The sequence below is a fragment of the Peromyscus maniculatus genome, chromosome 15 (assembly GCF_049852395.1).
Source record: "Peromyscus maniculatus bairdii isolate BWxNUB_F1_BW_parent chromosome 15, HU_Pman_BW_mat_3.1, whole genome shotgun sequence".
NCBI classification, from domain to species: Eukaryota; Metazoa; Chordata; class Mammalia; order Rodentia; family Cricetidae; genus Peromyscus; species Peromyscus maniculatus.
This window is the reverse complement of record NC_134866.1, coordinates 5,814,856-5,838,257: the sequence shown is the minus strand read 5'-3', so window position 1 is coordinate 5,838,257 and position 23,402 is coordinate 5,814,856. Positions and strand designations below refer to the sequence as shown.

The 23,402-nt window shown below is 44.6% G+C and overlaps 1 protein-coding gene across 2 annotated transcripts in view; it reads right to left on the bottom strand.

Annotated features, from left to right (window-relative positions):
- Adcy2 (adenylate cyclase 2) overlaps positions 1-23,402 on the bottom strand; it is a 378,086-nt gene that overhangs the window by 109,771 nt on the left and 244,913 nt on the right. For both annotated transcript variants that reach the window (XM_042261355.2, XM_006993012.4), the window contains exons 5-6: positions 8,330-8,478; positions 3,531-3,642 (exon numbers count right to left, since the gene is read on the bottom strand). In XM_042261355.2, coding sequence (XP_042117289.2) covers positions 3,531-3,642; positions 8,330-8,478 — 261 coding nt within the window. The remainder of the gene's footprint in view (positions 1-3,530; positions 3,643-8,329; positions 8,479-23,402) is intronic.

Genomic DNA, 23,402 nt, shown 5'->3' with positions numbered 1-23,402 from the left:
AAAGCCAGTTCATGCACCAGGGGTAGATCCTGATCCCACTGTAGGGGCCCCTTAAACAGACCAAGCTACACAACTGTCTTGCTTATGCAGAAGGCCTAGTCCAGTCCCATGCAGGCTCCACAGTTGTTGGTCTAAAGTTCATGAGTTTCCACTAGCTTGGTTCGGTTGTCTTTGTAGATTTCCCCATCATGATCTTGCTCATAGAATCCCTCTTCCCTCTCTTCAACTGGACTCAGGGTGCTCGGCCTAGTGCTTGGCTGTGGATCTCTGCATCTGCTTCCATCAGTTACTGGATGAAGGCCTTATGATGACAGTTAGGGTACTCACCAATCTGATTACCAGGGTAGGCCAGCTCAAGTACCCTCTCCACTATTGCTAGTAGTCTAAGCTGGGGTCATCCTTGTGGATTTCTGGGAACTTCCTTAGCACCAGATTTCTCCCGATCCCCATGATATTTCTCTCTATTAAAGCATCTCTTTCCTTGCTCTCCTACTCTGTCCCTATTCCAGCTCAAATATCTCATTCCCTTATGTTCTCATCCCCCATCCCCTACCCTCTATTGCCTGCCCCCTTACCCTCAGTTTGCTCATGGAGATCTCATCTATTTCCCTTTCCCAGGGAAATCCATGGGTCCCTCTTAGGGTCCTCCTTGTTAGCTAGCTTCTCTCTAGTGGTGGGTTGTAGTCTGGTTATCCTTTGCTTTACATTCTAGTATCAACTTATGAGTGAATACATACCATGTTTATCTTTCTGAGTCTGGGTTACCTCACTCAGAATGATATTTTCTAGTTTCATCCATTTGCCTGCAAATTTCATGATGACATTGTTTTTTTTTTAACTGCTGAGTAGTACTCCATTGTGTATATGTACCACATTTTCTTTATCCATTATTCAGCTGAGGAGCATCTAGGTTGTTTCCAGGTTCTGACTATTACGAGTAATGCTGCTATCAACACAGTTGAGCAAGTGTTCTTGTGGTATGATTGAGCATTCCTTGGATATGTGCCCAATTGTGGTATCATTGGGTCTTGAGGTAAACTGACCCCCAATTTTCTAAGAAACTGCCATACTGATTTCCAAAGTGGCTGTACAAGTTTGCACTCCCACCAGTAGTGGAGGAGTATTCCCCTTGTTCCATATCCTCTCCAGCATAAGCTGTCGTCAGTGTTTTTGATCTTAGGCTTTCTGAGATGGTATCTTAGAGTCATTTTGATTTATATTTCCCTGATGACTAAGGATGTTGAGCAATTACTTAAATGTCTTTTGGCCATTTGAGATTCTTCTGTTGAGAATTCTGTTTCGCTCTGTAGCCCATTTTTAAAAATTGGATTGTATGGTATTTTGATGTCTAGTTTCTTGAGTTCATCATATAATTTGGAGATCAGCTCTTTGTCAGATGTGGGGTTGGTGAAGATCTTTTCCCATTTTGTAGGCTGTAATTTTGTCTTATTTATCATGTCCTTTGAATTACAGAAGCTTCTCAGTTTCAGGAGGTCCCATTTATTAATTGTTGCTCTCAGTATCTCTGCTACTGGTGTTATATTTAGGAAGTGGTCTCCTGTGCCAATGCCTTTGAGGCTACTTCCCACTTTCTCTTCTATCAAGTTCAGTGTAGCAGGATTTATGTTGAGGCCTTTGATCCACTCAGACTTGAATTTTCTGCATGGAGATAGATGTGGATCTATTTGTAATCTTCTACATGCTGACATCCAGTTATGCCAGCACCATTTGTTGAAGATGTTTTCTTTTTCCATTGTAGTTTTGGCTTCTTCCTACTTTCCCTTTTAACCTTTCAAGCAGCTCTTTGGTGAAATAAAACAAAACCAAAAGTGTTCTAAACACAAATTATTTCCTCTGAGAATAACATGGGTTTATGACATCTTTGTAAGCCTGTGTGCAGTTTGCTGGATGTTTGGGCATGCGTCTTTTCCTGACTAATAGCTTATGAGCTAGGACATACTTTTATGCTTATTTATAGTACTGTTGATGATGTATTAAGTAATTTCAGTGTAGTATTATAAACAAGAAAAAAATCAAATTACTCATTAATGAGGCTCCTTGCACACTTCTTAAATGGATATTTTATATCTACAGAATGTGGAGGTTCACAACAGTGCTTGGCTATGACCTTGAGTTGCTTGGCTTAAGTGATGTACTTTACCTAGTATTCACTCAGTGGGCTGGGCTGGTTGCTTGCTTATGATGCTCCATTTGTGTTATTTAACTGTTTCATGAGCTGTTATCCAGAATGGATCCTCTCTTAGACCACATCAGCTGAGCTGGACTCAGACGAAGCCCAGACAATCTGAGAGGAAGTCACATATGTCCATCTATTCTGACTGGTGAAGTGTGTCATTCTAGATTCTTTTGCCGACATACCCCGTCACTCGTATCTGTTGTATGTCAATATAATCACTGCACATATAATTAGTTACAATGAAATCACACTGGAAGAGACTACATCCTACTCCAATCCCTATAAGAGGAGAAATGGGGGTCCTGAGAGGCACACACAGAGTAGAGATCATCATGTAGACATGAGTTATGCTGCTACCAGCCATGTTTGTCTACCTAACATCACCAGGTAGCACAATAAAAATTGGAAAATTCAAGTAATTGAGTTTCATCCTTTATTTTATCTCTAAATATTAACTTACAAAACTTGACACTTTCTTTTGAAAAAGAGGAAGGCAGAGCTATTCTCTCACTGAAAGTTTAACCTCATTTTTCATTAGGAGCTGATACACAGAATAAGATAGCATCCCTGGTGAGATGAACCCACAAAGGACCATGCTCTCATCTGTAGATAAAATTTCTTCCTAAGACATTGGCAGTTGTTTAAAAATGAACTAACCCATGCAGAGCAACTCTTCTATATATAAGTAACTTATATTAATAGGTATAATGAAGGGTGGTGGGGAACCATTCAAAGACAGAAGTAGGTTGAAAAGAAGTATACAATGAAAAGCAAGGAGCTGACAACAAGAAATGTTTTTCATCCATATTTCTTCAGAAGTTTTATAAGTTTCTGTAAGTAAGGTCAGTGTGATCTTATTAGGCAGCTTGAGATCACGTTTTTTTGTGAGATTTCCCATAGATGAGCATACACATGATGATCCTGAACTGACATGCCTATTTAAGTGGCACAAAAGCTACAAGATACTGAGACAATAGTAATTAAAGGGCTTGTACAAAAGGCACACCGTATACCTTAGGGTTTTTTTCCAGAATCTTACTTAACTGTATGAAGAAAGGATGACTAAACCTTCACATGGGAAATGCCTACAGGAAATGCCAAATAGCACAAGATGGACACTGTTGCCAAGAGAATCTCACATCACTTTGAGTCTAGAATTATATGTAAGCAGACTGCTAAAAATAGATAAAAACCTGCAGAACTTACATGCTAGGGTACTACTCATCCTGAATATAGCAAAAAAAAAAAAATCAAGTTTTGCAAACATTCTTGAAGGAGGGAAAATTTGCCGAGATGTACATCTTCACATTGAAAGGAATGCTGTGAAACCCACCTTTGCGATTTGATCAAACTTCCCAAAGAGTTCATTAAGCATGTGGACCAGTTCCCCAGGGGAGCAGTCACTTGCAAGACGGGTGAACCCAACAATGTCAGCGTATAAGATGCTGTGGAAACAGGAGGCGTAAGACAATTTAAAAGTCTATATTACATTGTAAAGACGAGTCATGACAATTTCCTACTGGAATAGTGTAAATATTTTGTACTTAGTGTTCTCATGAGAAACATGCTATTTCCTGGACAGGAAATACATAAGCCATAATACTTAAATCACCATTTAAATATTTTTCTAGTCTTGCATTTAAAATTTATTTATTTATTTTATTCTTTTCTCATACATCATATCCCAACCACAATTTCCCCAAGGAGTTAGTGGGAAGAGGCAAACTGCCACATCATACTGGTCCAACTCTAGGCCTTTCTTTTCCTCCTCCCTCTCTCCTCCTGGTGCACATCTGCCTTCCCACTCATGTAACCCAGGTGACCAATGGAATGTAGGCCCTCCTTGAACGTCATGTGGCTCATATTGTACAAACTCCTACAGTAGAAGCAGCAGATAATAAAGCCCAACCTTGTGTACACCAATTCAAATGAAAAAACAAAAAGCAAAATCAAAGCAATACTCTTCCTTTGTAAAATGGAATAACAATTAACTGATCTTGCATCATTTACTACAGGATCAGACTTCAGTTGGAGTGATGCGTTAAACACATCAAGACACCAGTCGGTATTCAAATGCGACTCGTGGTATATGCTGCAAAAGGAAACAGCAGAGTGCTAGGAGAGAGGGGACACATGTGGGTGGGGAGGTGAGTGCCCGGGGGAACTTCACTCTTTGGATATGACAGCTCCGTTCACACACATGCAGATGAGTGGAGGCGACTGTGGGTTGCTGCCAAGATGAACCAGTGAGATGAACCAGTATGTGCACTGGCCTTTTCCCATACAATAGTGCAGCCCAGATTCTCATGAAGGCTTTATAAGGAAGCCTGGATTCCTGCCTTTAGAATGAACAGTCACACAGGGAAGATGTTATGGCTTGAGATGGACCATGAAATAGAAATAGTCATGAGCAAGGCTATGAAAACAAACAAATAAACAAACACAAAACCCCCAAAAAGCAGAATGTAGAGATTGGCAGGCAAGTGGAGACTTGGATTCATTGTGCATTGCTGGCTGGGATGTAGGGGGCATACCCACTATGGAAGACACTATGATAGTGCCTAAAAAATTTAACCCTGAAAACAACAGGATTTAGAATTGAGATTAGAGACTCAAGCAGATGTTTATATGAGAATGTCCAAGCCTTATTCCATAGACAGGGGGTAAAAAAAAATCCAAAAGTCCATCTGTGGATGTTTGGGAAGAGAAACTGTGATCTATACACACACTGGAATATTAGTCAGTCTTGGAAAGAAATGAAATTCCAAGATTTGCTGGACTTGAAGGCACAAAACGGCAAATGCTGTATGACTTCATCACACCTTGCCTTAGACTAAGAAGCCTTTGGGGGTAGAAAGCAGATTGGTGGGTGCTGGGTTGTGGAGAGTAAGTGGGGGGTTGTTGTTTAATGGGAATGGGAACCCCGTGTACCATGAAGAAAAGGTTATGGAAATGATCATGACAGCTGGAAAGCACTGTGAATACACTTCCACAGAACTGTTCTCATAGAGCGCGGTTAGACTGTCAGACATTGGGCCTATTTTACCACAGTAAAAAACCAAAATATGTGGTGCCAGTTATCTTTGTTGCAGCCAGATCAGGACAGGACTCTGTAGCAAAGCACAGGCTGTGGCTTTATCCAGAGGAGAGATGTGGTCCTCTGTTGGGGGACAGGTGACTCCAGCAGGCTTCTGGAGAGGCTGGCCTTTCGGTTCTCTTCACATGAGCTCTCAAACCAATCCTACTTCCCTCCACCATCCCTTTAGAGGATGGCAGGGGCTGAGCCATGTTCAGAGGAAGGATTTAGTTTGCTCACTCAGAGAAGGAGCACCTGATACAAAGAACTCTGGAAACAGAACGTGTGAGGGCAGGTAATGGCACTTCCTTTGTGTCTATAACATCCACAGCTTTCCTGATGATTTAGAATCTGAACCGGGCAAAGCAGCCCCATATTACGCTGACAGTAGATATCATAAGCTGACTCCGAGATTATTTTTTCAATAGAGAAATGAAAAGAGTAAGCAGCGATTGTGATGCAATGTCTGAAATTATGTAAAAGGAACCATGAGGCTTTAAGGCAGCAGTTCTCACCCTTATGGGTTGCAAGCCCTTTGGGAGTCAAATGATCCCTTCACAGGGGTTGCTTAAGACCATCAGAAAACACAGATATTTACATTTTGATTCATAACAGTAGTAAAATTACAATTATGAAGTAGTAAAGAAAATAATTTTATGGTTGGAGATCACCACAACATAAGGAACTGTATTAAAGGGTCACAACATTAGGAAGGCTGGGAACCACTGCTCTAAAGGCTCACACGGAGATGGGGTGAGAGAGGATTTTGGATGATCAAAGAATCATTATTACACAGATCACCCTGGCGGTGCACCTTGGAAAGCAGGCAAGTCAATGGAGCCTGAGCAAAGTCTGTGATGGGGGCAATGGAGAGACATGATCAGATGCAGAAGGAAAATGAGCCACACACTGCAACTAATTAGATTCTGGCAGGCAGTGTCCAGGAAAAGAAATTGAAGTTGAAGAGCAGTTCCTGGGTGAACTATGTTTAGGAATCTAGGTTCAGACAGATCATGGGCTTATACAGGAAGAAGATCACTTTATCTTTGCCAGTTTTGTTGTTACCTAAATTTAGGGGCAATCTCCTATACAGAAATTGACAGCTAATACACGTAGTACAGGGGCTTCATTAACTGCCTGAGGTTGCCATGTTGTCCATCAAGATGTCCAGTGATTGCTTACACACACCACATTTTTCTTTGCAGGTTTTGATTACCCAATAAATGACTCAAAATGAGCTCCTGCAATGGGAGGGGGATTGTAGTAGTTTGTGTGGTGGAAGGCTGGAAAGAGGAATCATTTGAATGACACTTCCCCAGATGCCAGAAATGTTATCTTCTTGCTTCTTTAACTTTATAGATGAAATGCTTACACAGCCAAAGGCAAACAAGGCTTTTAAATAATTTTATTGCTTAATGTGCTATAACCTTCTTTAAATAGGCTTAGTTTCCCCCATCACCCACTGGATGTTTCTCATCACCATTCCCATCCCATCACCAATTTTCTCTTTTAATTCTTGTTTGGTGAAATAAGTTTCTTAGTGCTCACTTATTTATGAATATTTGGGTCACGGGTCCTCTGTGCACCTTTTTGTAAGATCTGATGCCAAATGAGCTATGTTTCTAAGTTTCAGCGAAGTGTGTGTGTTTCATCTCAGAGTTTCAAAATTTCGATTTAAAATAGATGGCCCAGGAGACAGTAGCCTATGATGAGAGTCCAGACTTGGAGGACAGACTGGGTCCCAGGTCTAGCAGATGTTCAACAGCCTATGGCAGAGAGCCAAGATTTGGGGAATAGTCTACGGGCCACTTCTAGCAGATATTCAATTAGAGGTATCTGTGGTCCTGGATATAATGAAGTATGATTCAAGAATCTACCTTGACAACCAAAGAATACCACCAAAGCATAATAGATGTAGCCAGGTATATGTGGAGAGGATTATGGGGATTGCCCATATGAACAGAAAGCCTGGCATCAACACAATGGATGGATGAGAGAACAAACTCCTGAAAGAGGTATCTGGGATGGATAGGACATGAAAAGAACACCAGCTATGTGGGGGCTTGCAGACGGGGATAAAGGAATGAGTCTCCTTTCCAGCCCAAAGTGAGGGCCCTTATAGTTCCCCTTCTACATGCAGGGGCAATAGATGTTCATACATCTTGCTTCTTGGTTAGAATCCCATAGTGTTAGCTTGCTGGCTTCTGAGCACTATAATTGTAGGAATGACTCTCTGGGGGATATACTTATGACAATGTCTGTCTTGACAGAGCAGTTATGCTATGGGATGTCTTTCTGTATGCTGTGAATATGTGTTGCTCTCATTGGTTAATAAATAAGCTACTTTGGCTTATGGCAAAGCAGCTGAGAGGTAGGTAAAAAATCCAAGCAGAGAGACAAGGAGAAGAAGGCAAAATCCGGGAAGACGCTGAGTGCTGCAAGATGTAATGGATGCCATGTGGCAAAACTTAGATGAATAGAAATGGGTTGAATTAAGTTGTAAGAGCTAGTTAATGGGAATCCTGAGCCATAGGCCAAATAGTTTGCAATTAATATAAGCCTCTGTATGTTTACTTGGGACTGAGCAGCTGCAGGACATAGGAAAACTTCTAGCACACAGTTACTGCCATGAGAAATACAAAGATCTACATCAGGCCCCTGTGGCTGCTGTCACTGGTTGGTAACACACACTAAAACCCAGTATTCCAGCCTCCCATGGAGGCCCTGTTGCCAGGAAACAAATCTGGAAGGACTGACCACTGTGGGACACTCATCTTTATACTGTGATCTGACTGTGAGGGTTCTCAGAAACAGACCCCACTATCCACCTCTTTTCCTCTGCTCCTATCAGTCACAGACAGCAAGTCTACAAACTACAAATCTGTCCAATGAACGAAGTAGACAGAATGATATCATCTTAATGTGATGGTTCTAAGCGGCATCAGAAGGGAAAGAGGAGTGGGCCCCGCTCTCCCATCAAAGGATAGGTAGTTACTGTATGACGTGACTCCCGGGGAAAATGCTCCCACGCAGGCACACTGACTCCAAGTGCATACCTCACGTTGGTGTGCCGTTTGACGTATAGGTTGTGAAAGTTGTTTGTGTTTTCCATCTGGCCTGCTTTGGGGCCCTGCAGCCTCTGGATGATCTCAGCCTTCATCTCCATGGCTATGTGAGCCGGCAGCAAGGAAAGCAGAAGCCGCTCCTGCAGGGGAGGGGAGAAAGGGCAATGCATTTCAAACAGCGATGGGAAAGGCCGCCTGGCCGGGGAGCCAATGCTGCGCTGGAGAAACAAAATTTCCTGAGGCTAGGCCATCTTATTATATCCTTATTTACCGACTTCTAAGTAAGAGTTCTTCACATGGATAATAAAAGAAGGTGTAGTTATTTCCCCGAGGATATTATTCATCTATTTTGATTCTAAAATAGAAAAGCAGGAATAATATTAAAAACCCAAAATACCAACGGACAGTGTGAGATGAAAACGTTCATTTCACCTTCTCGCTCACGCATGTGATAAAGTACAAGCTATATTGCACTTGGGAAAGACAGCTGGTATCCCACACTCCCTAAAAAAGGAAGTCAAATATTGCCCAATATTTCATTTCCTCCGTGATAAACACTGTCTCCTCCAGTGATTATAAACTATTATGAAAAGAGAGTTGGAAGTATGAGTTTCTGCTAAGCACCATCCAGAAGAAGCTATGGAGCACAGAAACACCACAACACACGAGCTTCCCGTGTATTTCTGGGTTCTGCATCCAGTGGGTACAGCAGAAGTGAACACCAGCATGCTATCCACACTGACTTCAGCACATACCTATTTTAATCACTGTCATCTTCCCACCCTCTGCAAGGAAGACAATTATTTCTGGGGAGATAATCACAGAAGGGCAATCAGCAAAGTTTAAAGTCAACATGGAATAACTTAAACGTTAATCTATACGTTTAAAACCACTGGTAGACTCCCCTATGTATGTATCAGCTCCTAGCGGTGGCTCTTCACAGCTGATGCTTCTTGGCACCTTGAAGGCTCCAGGGTGGCCCCTCTGCTCTTGGTGAACCGGACCCTCCTGGTGATCACAGTGTTGGGTCTTAGTAAAAGTGAGTTTCTAATAAAAGCTTGAGTCTAACACACATGAATTTCCTTTAATTTTATCTTTTTCTACTTTTAAAGGCCAAGTGCTAAGTGCTCAAGACTGCCCCATCTACTTCCTGGGTTGCCAATGTAGCTTGTTCCTTTCCACATGCAGTTTTTTGGGTCTTAGTGAGCTTCTGTGTCCACCTGCTTCTGTTTCCACGTATCCTCTAGAGGGCCTCAGATCAGCTCATTCTGTCACTCATGGGCAATGTTTTCTCTGCCATCCCAGTCCCTCTTCCTGCTTTCTGAGATCACCTCCAAATCGAACTCGGATCCTCATGTGGGGCCCGATTGGCATTGCCCTTCTCTTCTTCTCTTCATATTTTGTAATGAAGTGTGTTATATCCCAAGCCTGTCCCTCCTGGGAACACAGATTTCATGAGCAAAAATGGAGAATCAAATATAGTGATTTTTCTCTCCCACTCCCAGCCTTATTTAACAACCAAATGTAAGTTACAATCTCTATTTTTAAATCCAAAATGTAGACGAATGACCAACTTTTTAAAAAATGGGACTGAAAAATACAGAAGATAAAATTCCTATGTTATGTAAAACAAATATGTCTCTCTTGTTGTGTTAAAGCATCACTGTGAATTTAGAACGCAGTGAAATGTTTGGGAATGGGATGCTGAGACAGCTCTGGGTATGAAGGCGCTTGCCAACCAGCTTGATGACTGGAGTCTGATCCCCGAGACACCACGGCAGCAGGGAAGAACCGGTTCTCTGGTTTTCACAGGTGTGCAATGACATATCTCCCTCCTCCAAATAAAATTTAAAGAATGCAGTTAAAATACATTTAAAAGTCAGTGGGTTTCAGTGCCACTTCTCAGCGGTGTAGCATGAATCTTAAAAGGTCTTATTAATAAAAAACAGATCTGGGAGCCAGGAATTGGGGTGGACACTGAAAGATCAGAGAAGCAGAACAAACCATAGCCTCACCTTGCCAATTTTCCTGGTTCCTCAGACTGGAAGCCTCAGACTGGAATCCTCATCCAGAATGAATCTCAGCTGAAATGCTGCTCAAAAGCCTAAAAGCTTAACCAGCATTATTTCCTGGTCCTCACGCCTTAAATACCTTTCTACTTCACTTGTCATCACTTCTTGGGATTAAAGGCGTGTGTCAACATGCCTGGCTGTTTCCATTGTGGCTTTGAACTCAGAGAGCCAGTTGGATCTCTGCCTCTGGAATGCTAGGATTAAAGGCATAAGTGCCACCATTTTCTGGCCTCTGTATCTAGTGGTTGTTCTGTTCTCTGACCCCAGATAAGTTTATTAGGGTGCACAATATTTTGGGGAACAAAATATTACCACACAGTGGGTAAAGTACTTGTACATAAGCCTGACCCTCTGATTTCCACATGCTCGCTCCTGCATACTGTGCATGCACACTTCACATGCATGCACCCCCCCCCACGCAAACACACACACACACACACACACCAGTAAATGAAAATTTACTAAAATTACAGATTTAGGAGGTACAGCCAATGAGGCACACAAAAGCTTGTCCATGACCTGGGCATTCCAGGACTGTTGGCGCACAGTACCTGTCCTTCTGAGATAGTTCACAGACAGGATCTGGCCTGGGAGAGGTATGGGGCCACAGAGCAAGCCACCCATGCAAACCTGAGTGCAAGGTGATGAAATTGAGGCACTTTGCTTACAAAAGTGCTCTTATTTGAAGGAAAGCCCAATATGTAAGCTCATGAGAGTCCAACGGCCCCTCTGCCTTTCTGGGAGCTCACAGCAGAAGGAAAAGCCCTAATGTTTTGGCACAGCAGATAAATTTCAAGGCTATTGTTTATATTGCAATTCAGCTCTCTCTATGTAGGTACAGGCTCAGAAAGCCAGACTCAGGCCCAAGTGTCCCCTACATCAGGCATCACTTAGCCATACTGTCCGCCCAAGTATGGTGGATACACTCATTCCTTAAGGATGGCTTTGGAAAACCAAAATAAAGTTGCACATTAAGCTCAATGATTCCTCTTTCTCTTGGGAATCTTCATATTATCTCAGAGAGCTCAGAGAACTCGGGCATCTACCATGACGATCCAGAGACAACACAGCTTCATCTGGGAGCCATTCAAGCCATCTTTTTGGCTCCAGATCTAATGCAACGGCAACACATTTCTCCTAAAGTATATTTGTTCTTTTAAAGAGTGCTCTATGTCAGAGCTCCAGAGTTCATTCAGTGAATTTTGATGTTCTGCCAATCAAACTATGCCATTCTGAGCCCCAGTGTTTCTGCTGATCAAACACTGGAGCGTCCTGAGCCCCAGTGTTCCTATCATAACAATATGAAGAAGTTTTGGTTATATTTTATGTCACTTTTCTGATGGAGGGTCCATGAGAATTTTTTTTCTGAGGCAGGGTTTCTCTATGTAGCCTTGGCTATCCTGAAACTCGCTCTGTAGAATAGGCTGGCCTGGAACTCATAGAGATCTGCCTGCCTCTGCTTCCCAAAAGCTGGGATTAAAGGCGTGCACCACCCAGCAAGAAAATCAAATTTAAACAGATTTAAGCAGATCAGATATATGTTTAAAATTTGAACTTATTTATAGTTTGTGTGAGCCTCCTCTTGAGTGAACTGGACAAACAGTAAACATTTAAAGCTAATTCAGTTTTCAGACAAAAAATAAAATACTTTCATAAAAATTTTTAGGGTTGGGGATTTAGTTCAGTGGTAGAGCGCTTGCCTAGCAAGTGCAAGGCCCTGGGTTTGGTCCTCAGCTTTGAAAAAAAAAAAAAGAAGAAGAAAAATTTTTTAAATTTTCATCTATGTAGGAATTTCATACATTTTTACCATTTTTTCAATCATGTGTAACCCACTCTGCCCCTCCAAGTTCTCTAAGACCGTCCCATATCCTCCTCCCAAATTCCTATCCTTTTCGTTTCTTTTCCTGTTATAGTCCCCTGAGTCCCATCAGTGCTGCCTGTATGCGCTCACATGTAGAGCCATCCATCGGCGCGTGGACAACCTCGCAGAGGCCACACCTCCAAAGACAGCGGCTCTCGCACTGTCAACTGTGAAAAGCCCTCAGATGGGGCGAGACCTCAGGAGCCCCTCTCCTGTCCATGCTGGATTGCTGGATTTTAAACTTTGCTATTTCAGATTTCTTACAGCTAATAATTATTTTAAATGCAAAGGGACACCATCAGGACCCCGAGCCAGCGTGACGAGCAGGAGGGATGTTGAGTGCTAACTCCCCTTCTCCCAGCTGAAAGAGGCTGCCAGAAACCCGGGTTCCTGAGCAGCGCAGAGCCACAGGTGGGTCCATCACGCACCATGCCGAGGGCGATCTTGTCTCACCTAACATCGCCCTGCAACAAGAAAGAGCTCCAGTCCCACCCAGCCCTTGGCCTTTAGAAGACACCCACTTGGGGTGTGAAAAGGAGCTACCAGGACCTCCCTCTAGTTCACACTAGCTCATGCCTCATCCTGCAGCCAGGGTCATGTCTGCACATCTGAGAGAAGGGACATCTTCCACCGCTTCCCACCACCACCAGCATGTCCCTGGAGTTGTGTTCTAGCCACAGGGCTATTGTTGCTGTTTCTATCTGTCTCGCAAAGCTCGCCTCTGGGTGGGGGGGTCCTTTACAAGGACTGCTTCCGACCGGTTAATTAAAATACACCACACTGAATAATTATTTGAGAAGTCTTATTGCATGCTTATTTGACTACCATCTTAATAAAGCAGGTATAGTTTTTATGTATGACAGAGCACAGCCCTTTGTGGCAGAAGCAGCCCTGAGACGGGGGAATTTATGGGTTCCAGTCTTTTTGCTGCCATTAACAGATGGCATGGGCAGCTGAGTCCCAATTTCATTGTCTTGAGACAGATTCTACTGTGCCAGGGGAGCTGTCCGTGTCCACGCAGGATCTGAGCACTTCCTAGGACTGTGTTGGGCTCTTTGTAGAAGTTACCTTTTCCAATTCTGGAGACGACTATGTCTTGCCCATGGGCTCCATGGTGTGTGTCCCCAGTGACTTGTCTCTACCTGCCAGGCTCTGATTCCATATCCCCAAGTTTCTATAACCTCCCCAAATAGTGCTGCCGGTCAAGAGACTGCAAGCACACTGTTGCTTTTGGTGGGTTCTTGAGGAGCGACTGCAGAAATGTGAGAAGGACAAGGAAGGGCTGAGGGAGGAGTTCCGGCCAGCACGTCCATATCTGTGTGTGAGGAAGGTGCGGTTCTTACTCAGGGTTACTCCTGTTATGATAGAACGCCATGACCAAAAGCAACTTGGGGAAGAATGGATTTTATCTAGCCTGGCAGGCTTGCTTACCTCACAGTCTAGAGGACTGGAGTGCCCTGTCCAAATTAAAATCAGTGTATGCTTCAGCAAATCACAATTCCCTGTCACCAGACGTTAAGTCTTTTACTTGCATGTAGAACATATTTTCTTATTAAAAACCCCGATTGCATATAATTTTATTCAATTTAACTATTTTGTCAACAGAAAAAAAATCAAGATATCTGTGACTCAGGGAAATCCTGGGCATAATTTGGGTCTTCCAACCTGGACTGCAGGTGGCTGTTCCACTCACTCTGATTTGTAAAGAGGTGACCAGAAGGCTTTTTGGAGAACACATTGTGAAAAGATGTAGAAAGAATGAAATTACCACTCGTATACAATCACTCTCCAGCCAAATGAAGTTAGAGAAGAAAGTGCTCATCAAGTCAAATTGTAAATTATGTCTATAGTCACTGATGACGGTAAATTGGTATTTCTAAGCTTGAACTGTTTACCATCAACTGTCAATTCAATTCTCTAAATTAGAGCCTCTGGGGAATCGGAAATCACTCATCAGGTGGATAAATGCTCAATCTTTACTGGGAGACTGTGGAGGCCCCTTGGGGAAGGCCACAGCTGTGTCCTCTAGAGCAGGGACAAAGGATACTTGAGTTCCAGCACTCAGAGAAAGATGGCAGGCGGTCTTGGGTGGGGCCTTGTACTGAGTTTGAGCCTAATGGAACACGGTATCAGTATAGAGGACTCTTTGCACAGAATCAAGATCTCACTTGGCATAAAAAGTCCAGCAGTGAAATGCTCCAGAGGGAAGCTGATTCTGGTTGACTCATCTCTCAAGGTCATCTATCCACAGACCAAGTGTAGCACGAGCCATGAACAATCTGTGACAGCTAAATAGCCCTGTGGAGAAAATGTGTGAGGACTGACCACTCTCCTGGACCCTGGACAATAAAATGCAAAGCATCATACCTGGGTTGTCAGGTAGGTCAGGACACCAGGTTCTGATTTCCTCTGGGGAGAAAGGACAGGTGAGGATGCCCACAGTATCATCAACTCAAGAAGAAGTGAAAAGAAATGGGTTTTAATGAAGAGTTTCCAAGAGCAGGACTGAATATTTTAATAATGGAATGTAATACCCCAGTGCAAGTATTACGCTGTAGATAACTAACATGAGCGTAGTTACAGAGGTACAGTGTCTAGCAGTAGCCTGGGTCATGGCTCTGAAACATCCTGACCCTCTCTCTGTGCTCCACTGATCAGGCCATGACCAATGGCCTGAACATCTGTGACAAGGGCTTGAATTTGGTTCCCCCCCACACACATTGCTGCAATGCTACAACAGAATACCTGATAAAAGCAGTTTGAGGAAAGACACGTTTATTTTGTCTCTCAGTTTGAGGGAACTTCCATCATGGTGATGAAGAGATGGGAGCAGGAGTGGGAGGCAGCTGGTCCCATGGTGGCCTCAGTCAGGAGGCAGAGAAAGATGAGTGATTGTGTCTCACATGCCCTCTCCTTTGGGTTCAGTCTGACACCCCTGCCTAAGGGATGGTGAGGTTCACATTTAGGGTGAGCCTTCCTACTCCAATGAATACAGTCCAGGAACATCTTAACAGCCATGCCAGAGTGTTTATTAGGAGATTCCATATTATGCAAGGTTAACAATAAAAATTAACCACCACATTTCTCCTTCACGTGTAGCATCTGAGGCCAGCAAGCTCACCATGCTTTTGGTTTGTTCCCTCTTGAGGGCAAACGTTAGTGTGATAGACAGAGGCTTTGTAAGTCTGGGAGCTGTGCATGGTATAGCATGCTAACCCCTCTGTGCCCAGTGAGTCCAAGTGGGAGACCATGATGCCTGGAGATCACTTTGATTTGAGGACAGTTCTACCACACTATGCCCTAGCTATAGAAAAGCTTATAACACCATAAAGGCTGTGCATACTAACCCCTATCATTTGCTAGGAGATGTTCTCAGTTGTTCTGACTTGGTGAGATTTCATGTACCTAGTCATGTAGGTAACCTCTCTGCTCTAAGTGTGACTTCAAGGTGAAAACTTTGGGACACACCTCTCTGAGATTCCGACTTTTTCTCTTTTCCTCATTTAGACCGGAGGCTCATCAAGGTTGTTGGCCTCTGAGGAACTCACAAGCTCTAGGTAACCTTGAAGTTCTACCCTTTTAACTCTATGGGTCCCATCAAGCACAGGGGTGATGGTGTATTAATCTGCATCTCTTCTATCACACTAAAAAGCAAGGGCAGTTTATCTAAAAGATTTGCTCCAATAAAAAGCTGAAGTCATGAGAATTTATCCAATTCTACCTGATCTTAGGGGTCATCCTACATTCAGATTTTTAGTGACTATTTTCTCTTAGCTAGTGTTAATTCACACAGTAAACAAAGCAAAGGGACTGCCCAATAGCTCTTTCTCCCCTGTTGAAACATTACTCCATAAAAGAAGGAAGGGAACTCTTAAGTTTCAGGAAATAAGTGAATCTTACAGGGCTCAGAAAGGAAACAAAACACCAAGATTTACAAGGCTCCACCTCAAGGCTACATAAACAGTAGTAACTGCTGAGGAGAAGAGAATCTCCTACAGGCCCAGCTGAATGCAAGTTGTGCAGGCTGCAGCTTTTGTTAGTCAACACCCATGCTGAGGTAGGTGTTTCTATGATACATCTGCCTTTGAGTCACCCATGTTCCTATAAGTAGGTCCTTACCAAAATTCTTGTAAGTAGCTCCAATAAACCCATTGGTTCACTAAAGCTACACTGTGTGGACTTATTTCTTTATTCTGTCATCGGTACACTTTATTCGAGGCCAACAGACATTTGTTCATGACTCCCAGGAAAAGTCATACAATGGGAGTGTAATCAGCCAGCCTTGAGCCCCAGACTTCAGAATGTGGACATCACAGTGCAGCTACCTTACCCTTAAGGAAGCCCAGTGAAAAGCACAGAAAGAGACCCCCAGCATCTGTACAGTAGGACACACTGTCCAGTCTCCTGTGGCACCATGGTGCCTGTCCTCCCAGCCCGAGGAGGCCCGGGTTCTTGTTCATGGTGAGCTACACTGCCAAGTCTTAGAGTACAAAGCCAATACAGCAGCTGAAGAGTTTGAAGCTCAGGAGTGAGATGAGGCCTTTAAGTACCAATACTAACTTTGGTTTCAAAAAAAATGTCCGTGATGCCAGAGGAGATAACTCACTAGCTAAACTCCTTGCCACATAAGTATAAGGGTCACAGTTTGGATTCCTAGAACCCACATCAAAGCCAGGAGGGAGAGTAGCTGCCAATACTTCTACAGTGCTTGAGGCAGAGACAAGGAATCTCCGAAGCAGGCTGGCTAGCCAGATTAGTCCAAATGGCAAGCTCCAGGTTCACCAAGAGACCCTGACTCAGTTTGTAAAGTGAAAAGAGATGAAAGAAGCTACTGGATGCCAACCTTGGGTGCCAACACACATGTGTACTGGCCTTCACACACACACACACACACACACACACACACACACACACACACACACACACACACACTCCATACATGCTCAAAAAAGTGGGTCATCTGTGAATTCACGTGGAGATTGTCTGCAATGGACATTGAAGAAAAGACTAACTGTTTTCATGGACACCAGCCCCTGTAGTTCCTGGTGGATTTCTGATCCATATTTCTTGAGGTCAGTTGCTGTACTTGATTCAAGATTCTTTCCTTCATCCAACAACATCTAAAGACACTTTCCATGGACCACATCCAGGTCCAGACAATTTGTACGTATTAGCCCATTGAATTCTCCGCACAACCCAGAGAAGCAGGTACTGCTGTTCGTCCCATGTCTTGTAGGAAGAAAACAAGGAGCAAATCTGTGTAGCACAACTCACTGAATTCACGGAGATAGTTAGTGGTTAATGCTTCTAACCAGTACCCAGGAAACAAAACATAAGTAGGTAGAGGAGTGAATGATGCTGCTTTAGCTTGTGACCCGACTGTCCCATACAAGTATAAAGTGTGCTGGAATCAGAGCCTGGAATACCACACCGAGCAAAGCTGCTTCTGAGTGCACATCAGAAGCTTCATAACCATTTCAGTCTCCAGTTGTTTCTTATCAAGCCAGCCTAGCCCAGGCTAGCAGCCCTTCTGTGCCGATGCTGGATCGTCCTTAATGTAAACCTGTTTTGGAACATCACCTTGCGCTATGAATGTGTACATCTGTCACTTTCTAGTCAAAGTGAAACAAAAACATTGGGTGCAGAGCACGACACCAGAATCAGTTCTTTGGGAAGAACAGGTGTCTGGAAGAGAGAGCTTCACAGTCCTCTCACGAGCACATGTCTAACTCCTGAAATGGGTGCATATATTTTCTGTTATGGATTCAGAACCGAGCTACTGATTGCAGAGATAAGCAGGGCCTCTTTAGCACTGGGGCAAATGTTCAAATCTTTGCTTCTTTGTCCTGATGGTGTCTCATGGCATCCTCCTGAGACTCAGCCAAGGAGGGAGCAGCCTTCAGTGCTGCACCTGTCCCCGACACCGGCTGTCCCCGACACTGGCTGTCCCCCGACACTGGCTGTTCCCTGACACCGGCTGTCCCCCGACACCGGCTGTCCCCCACACCGGCTGTCCCCGACACCGGCTGTCCCTGAGACACTGGCTGTCCCCAACACTGGCTCTCCCTGACACTGGCTGTCCCCGACACTGGCTGTCCCCCGACACTGGCTGTTCCCCGACACTGGCTGCCCCCGACACCGGCTGTCCCCCGACACCGGCTGTCCCCGACACCGGCTGTCCCCGACACCGGCTGTCCCCCGACACCGGCTGTCCCCCGACACCGGCTGTCCCCCGACACCGGCTGTCCCCCGACACCGGCTGTCCCCCGACACCGGCTGTCCCCCGACACCGGCTGTCCCCCGACACCGGCTGTCCCCCGACACCGGCTGTCCCCCGACACTGGCTGTCCCCCAACACTGGCTGTCCCTGACACTGGCTGTCCCCCGACACTGGCTGTCCCCCGACACTGGCTGTCCCCCAACACTGGCTGTCCCCCGACACTGGCTGTCCCCCGACACTGGCTGTCCCTGACACTGGCTGTCCCCCGACACTGGCTGTCCCCCAACACTGGCTGTCCCCCAACACTGGCTGTCCCCCAACACTGGCTGTCCCCCAACACTGGCTGTCCCTGACACTGGCTGTCCCCCGACACCGGCTGTCCCTGACACTGGCTGTCCCCCGACACCGGCTGTCCCCCAACACTGGCTGTCCCCCAACACTGGCTGTCCCCCGACACCGACACCGGCTGTCCCCCAACACTGGCTGTCCCTGACACTGGCTGTCCCCGACACTGGCTGTCCCCCAACACTGGCTGTCCCCCGACACCGACACCGGCTGTCCCCCAACACTGGCTGTCCCCCACACTGGCTGTCCCCGACACTGGCTGTCCCTGACACTGGCTGTCTCCTGGGCAATAAATGGATCTACCACTTCTGCACAAAAGCAACTTTTCAGAGGAAGAATAAATGAGAACAGGGAGGCTATGGAAGTGCAGGGACTCACCCTCTGCTAATCAGGCCAAGTCCTTTGCTTCCTCAGAGAACAGACACAAGCAACTATGCAGATAGACCTATTGCAGCCAAAACCAGAAAGGGAGCAAGCTGCATTCCTCGAATTTTATTTTAAGGCCATTCTACTGCAGGCTGAGTACACACCCTAGACCTGTTACCGGCATAATCTGCACACAAGGTGTTTTGTGTTTCATATATTTGTCCTTACAGAACACATTGTCATAATCAGACCACAGGTAACTCCCAGGGACACTGCCTCTATGTTTTGCTAATAGCTTTGCCTTTGGATAAAATCATACTACGTGCTAGCTCGCAATGCCCCTTTACCTGATATAGAAAAGAAAGCATAGCTCAGAGCTCACAGACTTTGAGGCTTCTGGTGGTGGATTCCCTGTAGATGTGGAGACTCGAGTTCAGATCGCACAGATGACAGAGGCAGGAATTTGCTTTAGTGAGTCTAATGCTGAGGACACAAGCTCTTGATGCTAAAATAGCAGTAAAGACTCATTAAGGGAAAAATCCGTCTGATTAAGAGAATAGAATCTGACCTGAGTGGAGACTTAACATTCTAAATGGGCTATGTCAATCATTGGCAAAGGAACCAACCCCTATGAAGATGGGCTCACTTTACGCTATGCTAAAGAGATGGGCGGAATAATCAGTCCTTTAATGATATATTGTACTTTTCCCTCCTGGAATAACAGCCCCTGTGCTCTAGCTCAGTTTTGTAAGTTGACCTGCTTTTCTGAATTATTCAGAAAAGTGTAACTTCTCTCTTTTTTTCTCCCTTTTAAGCATGCTTTCCTCAACAGTTTGGTTTTTCCCAACATTTCAGGCTGTCTTACTCATTCACTATGTGTCTGACCTTCATGCCAGATTAAATGGCATGACTTTTTTCTTTACTCTTTGGGCACTACTGAGGATTTTATAGCTTGCATGCCCTGCAGTTTTTCTTTCAAATACTAATAAAATTGCCTTTGCTCTTCCATTGGATTCCATTCTTGAATTATTTCATTAGGGAGACTAAGAACTCCAAGAGGAGACGCTGATCTCTCCTGTATCATCTGGAAACTAAAAGGATCCTACAATTCCAGTAACATTAACACTGATCAAGAAATTCTCATCCAAAGGAAAACAATTACCTGGTAGTCTGTGAGCTGAGCCTGGCTGGGCAGCTATGGCTTGATTGGCTCACAGAGGGCACATGTATGTTAGGTTAGGGGTGTGGTTAAGAATCTAACCATGGTCGGTTCATGTAGGCACCATGGAGCTGAGCTTAGTCCTAACCACAACCTAACATCTGCATCTGTGCTTTACATAGTCACATCATCTGCTGGTCCTCTAAGTCATCAGCTATCACAGTATGCTGCTGGCACTTGTGCTCTTCTTGTGGAGACCTTTCTGCATGCTGTGAAGGGTTTGCAGCTTTGAAGGCTAAGACTTAGATTAGACTTCAATGGCTTCACGTCACCAGATGCCAGTAGAAATACCAGTGTCCAGGGAGAGAACAGAGGCTGCCTAACACATTGCCACATGTTTTCTGGGGTTAAACCAGCTGACAATCACTGCTCTGAATGTCAGACACATTTGGCTTTTCCCTTCCTTTACTTCATTTACTTTCCAGTCTGGGCTCTATGGTCTAATGCTGCAGTGATTTCACTGCCCCCTTACTCCACTATGGAAGAACACATCTCTCCAGGGCCTCGCTGGGAAATACTTCATTACGTTTTTCTTTAATGTGCTATACAAGACATCAGAAGACTATGTACCCAGCCTAAGAGAGGCTGTGGTATGTCTGTAGTCTGGGTGGGATGTGATTGTCTGGAAAGATGCTCCTGTTTTTAAGAAAGGAAAGAGTAGGTACTGGAGACAAACCAGGGTTCTTTGGGTTCCTTGACACATACAGAAGATTCGAAAGGAACATTTTCAAGTGGATGCCATTATCTTCCTGCTCAGGCCATGCCTTTGTCATCACAGTTTAATAAATGGCTGACCAGCTTCCAGCTACCTAAATATAACCATAGTCATCTGGACCACACCTTCCTTCTTATGAGTTTTCATGACACAGAACTCCCTTGGCATTGACCTAATCCTCTTCTCTAGGTACCAGCCATGTATCTGATGAATGAGTCTCTTCCCAAATTGGCTTTCTGCTACTTGCCCCTCTTTGCTCCCCTTTTCTCCCAAAATCAAAAGTCTCTCTGAGATAGAAAGCAGCCAAATTAGGTTAGCACCAGCTCTGGGTGCCTCTAATGCCTAGGAAACTATAGACCACCCAACATGTTCTAGGGCATGGTGTTCTGTATGTACCTTGCTTCCTTTATTTCCTCTTCCTCCAGATCTTCTGGTTCACATGCTGTATAAGCATGCTCTGAAGAGCATCCTTCCTCTGGGACCTGGATGACTGATACCTTCATGCTGTTCCCATCCACTGCCCTTGATCAAGCCTATTTTTTTTTAAACAATTGTTCAGACAGGCTTACAATGTCTTTACTCCTTCATCTCTCCATGCCCAACTGTTGCCATTCTTTCTAAGCCCAACTGATCTGGCATCCCATGTTTACCCAAACAACGGAACAAAGGCCCTTGAATCCCGCAGGGATCACCTATTTATTTCTGGTATACATGTGTCCAGACTGGGTCTCTTCAATATTGTGTGCCTGGCATAAAATACAGGTCCCAGTGCCTGGCATGTGACAGGATTTGCTGAATGAAAACAGCAGCAACTGCCCGAGGGAAGGACCACAGGCCTCATGACGCTCTGAACAGAGTTTCCAGCGTACTCATTACTTTGCCTAATTCTTTAATGACAGATATCAGGGGGATATCCTGGCCTCGGCTCTGTCACTCGTCACATGCAGGCAGCATGTCAAGTACAGCCCCCTCTTGACCCTCAGAGTCCTGGGGAGCTGAGAGCTACTCAAGTAAATTTCTGCAATCAGTTCCGGGCACTTTGCCGTCAAGTGTCAGGAGCAAATGGGAAGGCATCCTTGAATATGGTAACAGAAATAGGAATACATCCTGAATTTCATTTCCGGTCATTCTTGACATCATCTGATTTCCTTTAAAGAAGAAATCATGGGGAAAATAGGATGTACTTATACGTGTGTAACCTTCATACATGTGTGGTCATAGTTACATGCACAAACTGAAACGATCTGTTGTATATTACGTTGGTTGTTAGTTATATGTAAATTTGTGGGGAACTGTAGACGCATTAAGATTTCATATTCTTTCAAACGTCTCCTCAGAGGGCTTCTGATTTCTGACCCTTTGAAGCTTAAGAAGTAGCATGGGCCCTTTTTTTCTGCAGGTTCAAGCCCGAGTGCTCATGCACACCATGCCTGCAGGCCAAGCTCTTCTGTGGCAGACTCCAGCTGCTGACAGGATGGAGTGTGCTCAGCCCAGGATGCAGTGGAAAGGGGAGGAGGGGGAAATGAGTAACTTATGAGCTGAAGGCTGCCAAAGTAAAAAAGAAGGCAAAGTTTCTGCCAGGAAACAAAAATTCAGATCAGCATGGGAATAATGAAAGACATGGCTAGTGAGAAAATTCAATTAAAAACCCTATTTATTGATTACTTTGAATAACCATATTAGCATACTATAGAAACTTGGTGATTCTCATTCCAATTTGTCAATCAGCACAAAGGTTTTAAGAGTAGTGACTTGATATGTGCCGGCTGAAATATGATAAAATGTTGAATCCTATGCAGTGGTTTCTGAGGGAGAAGTGTGTGATTTTCACACTATGCACCCACACTGGCTGAGCCTGTTTCATGTGGGAATGCATTTTCATCAGCTATTGCTGAAAAAAAAAAATCACCTAAAAACAGCAGGTTAGAGAACAATGCAGCCTTCATCTTGTGACCTGTGATGTGGCAGGTGTGGGGCGGTGCCATGTTGGTTGCAGCTAAGTCAGATGACTGGATTCAATCAGCGTCCTGGCCAGGCCCTGTGGGGTGGCTCTAGTTAGAGGTCTGTGTGGCAGTGGCTTCTGGCAATCTCAGAGACTTTGATTCTGTTTTCCAAGTTTGGCCATGTGTCCTCCCCTAGGCCATGTGGCCTCCATGCTGCTTGCCTCAAAGTAGCAGTGTGAGAAGACAGGAGACTGTCACGTTCTCATGCAATCTGGGCTGCAGACCTGCATGGGCTCATTTCCCGTTTGTCAAAGCAACTCACA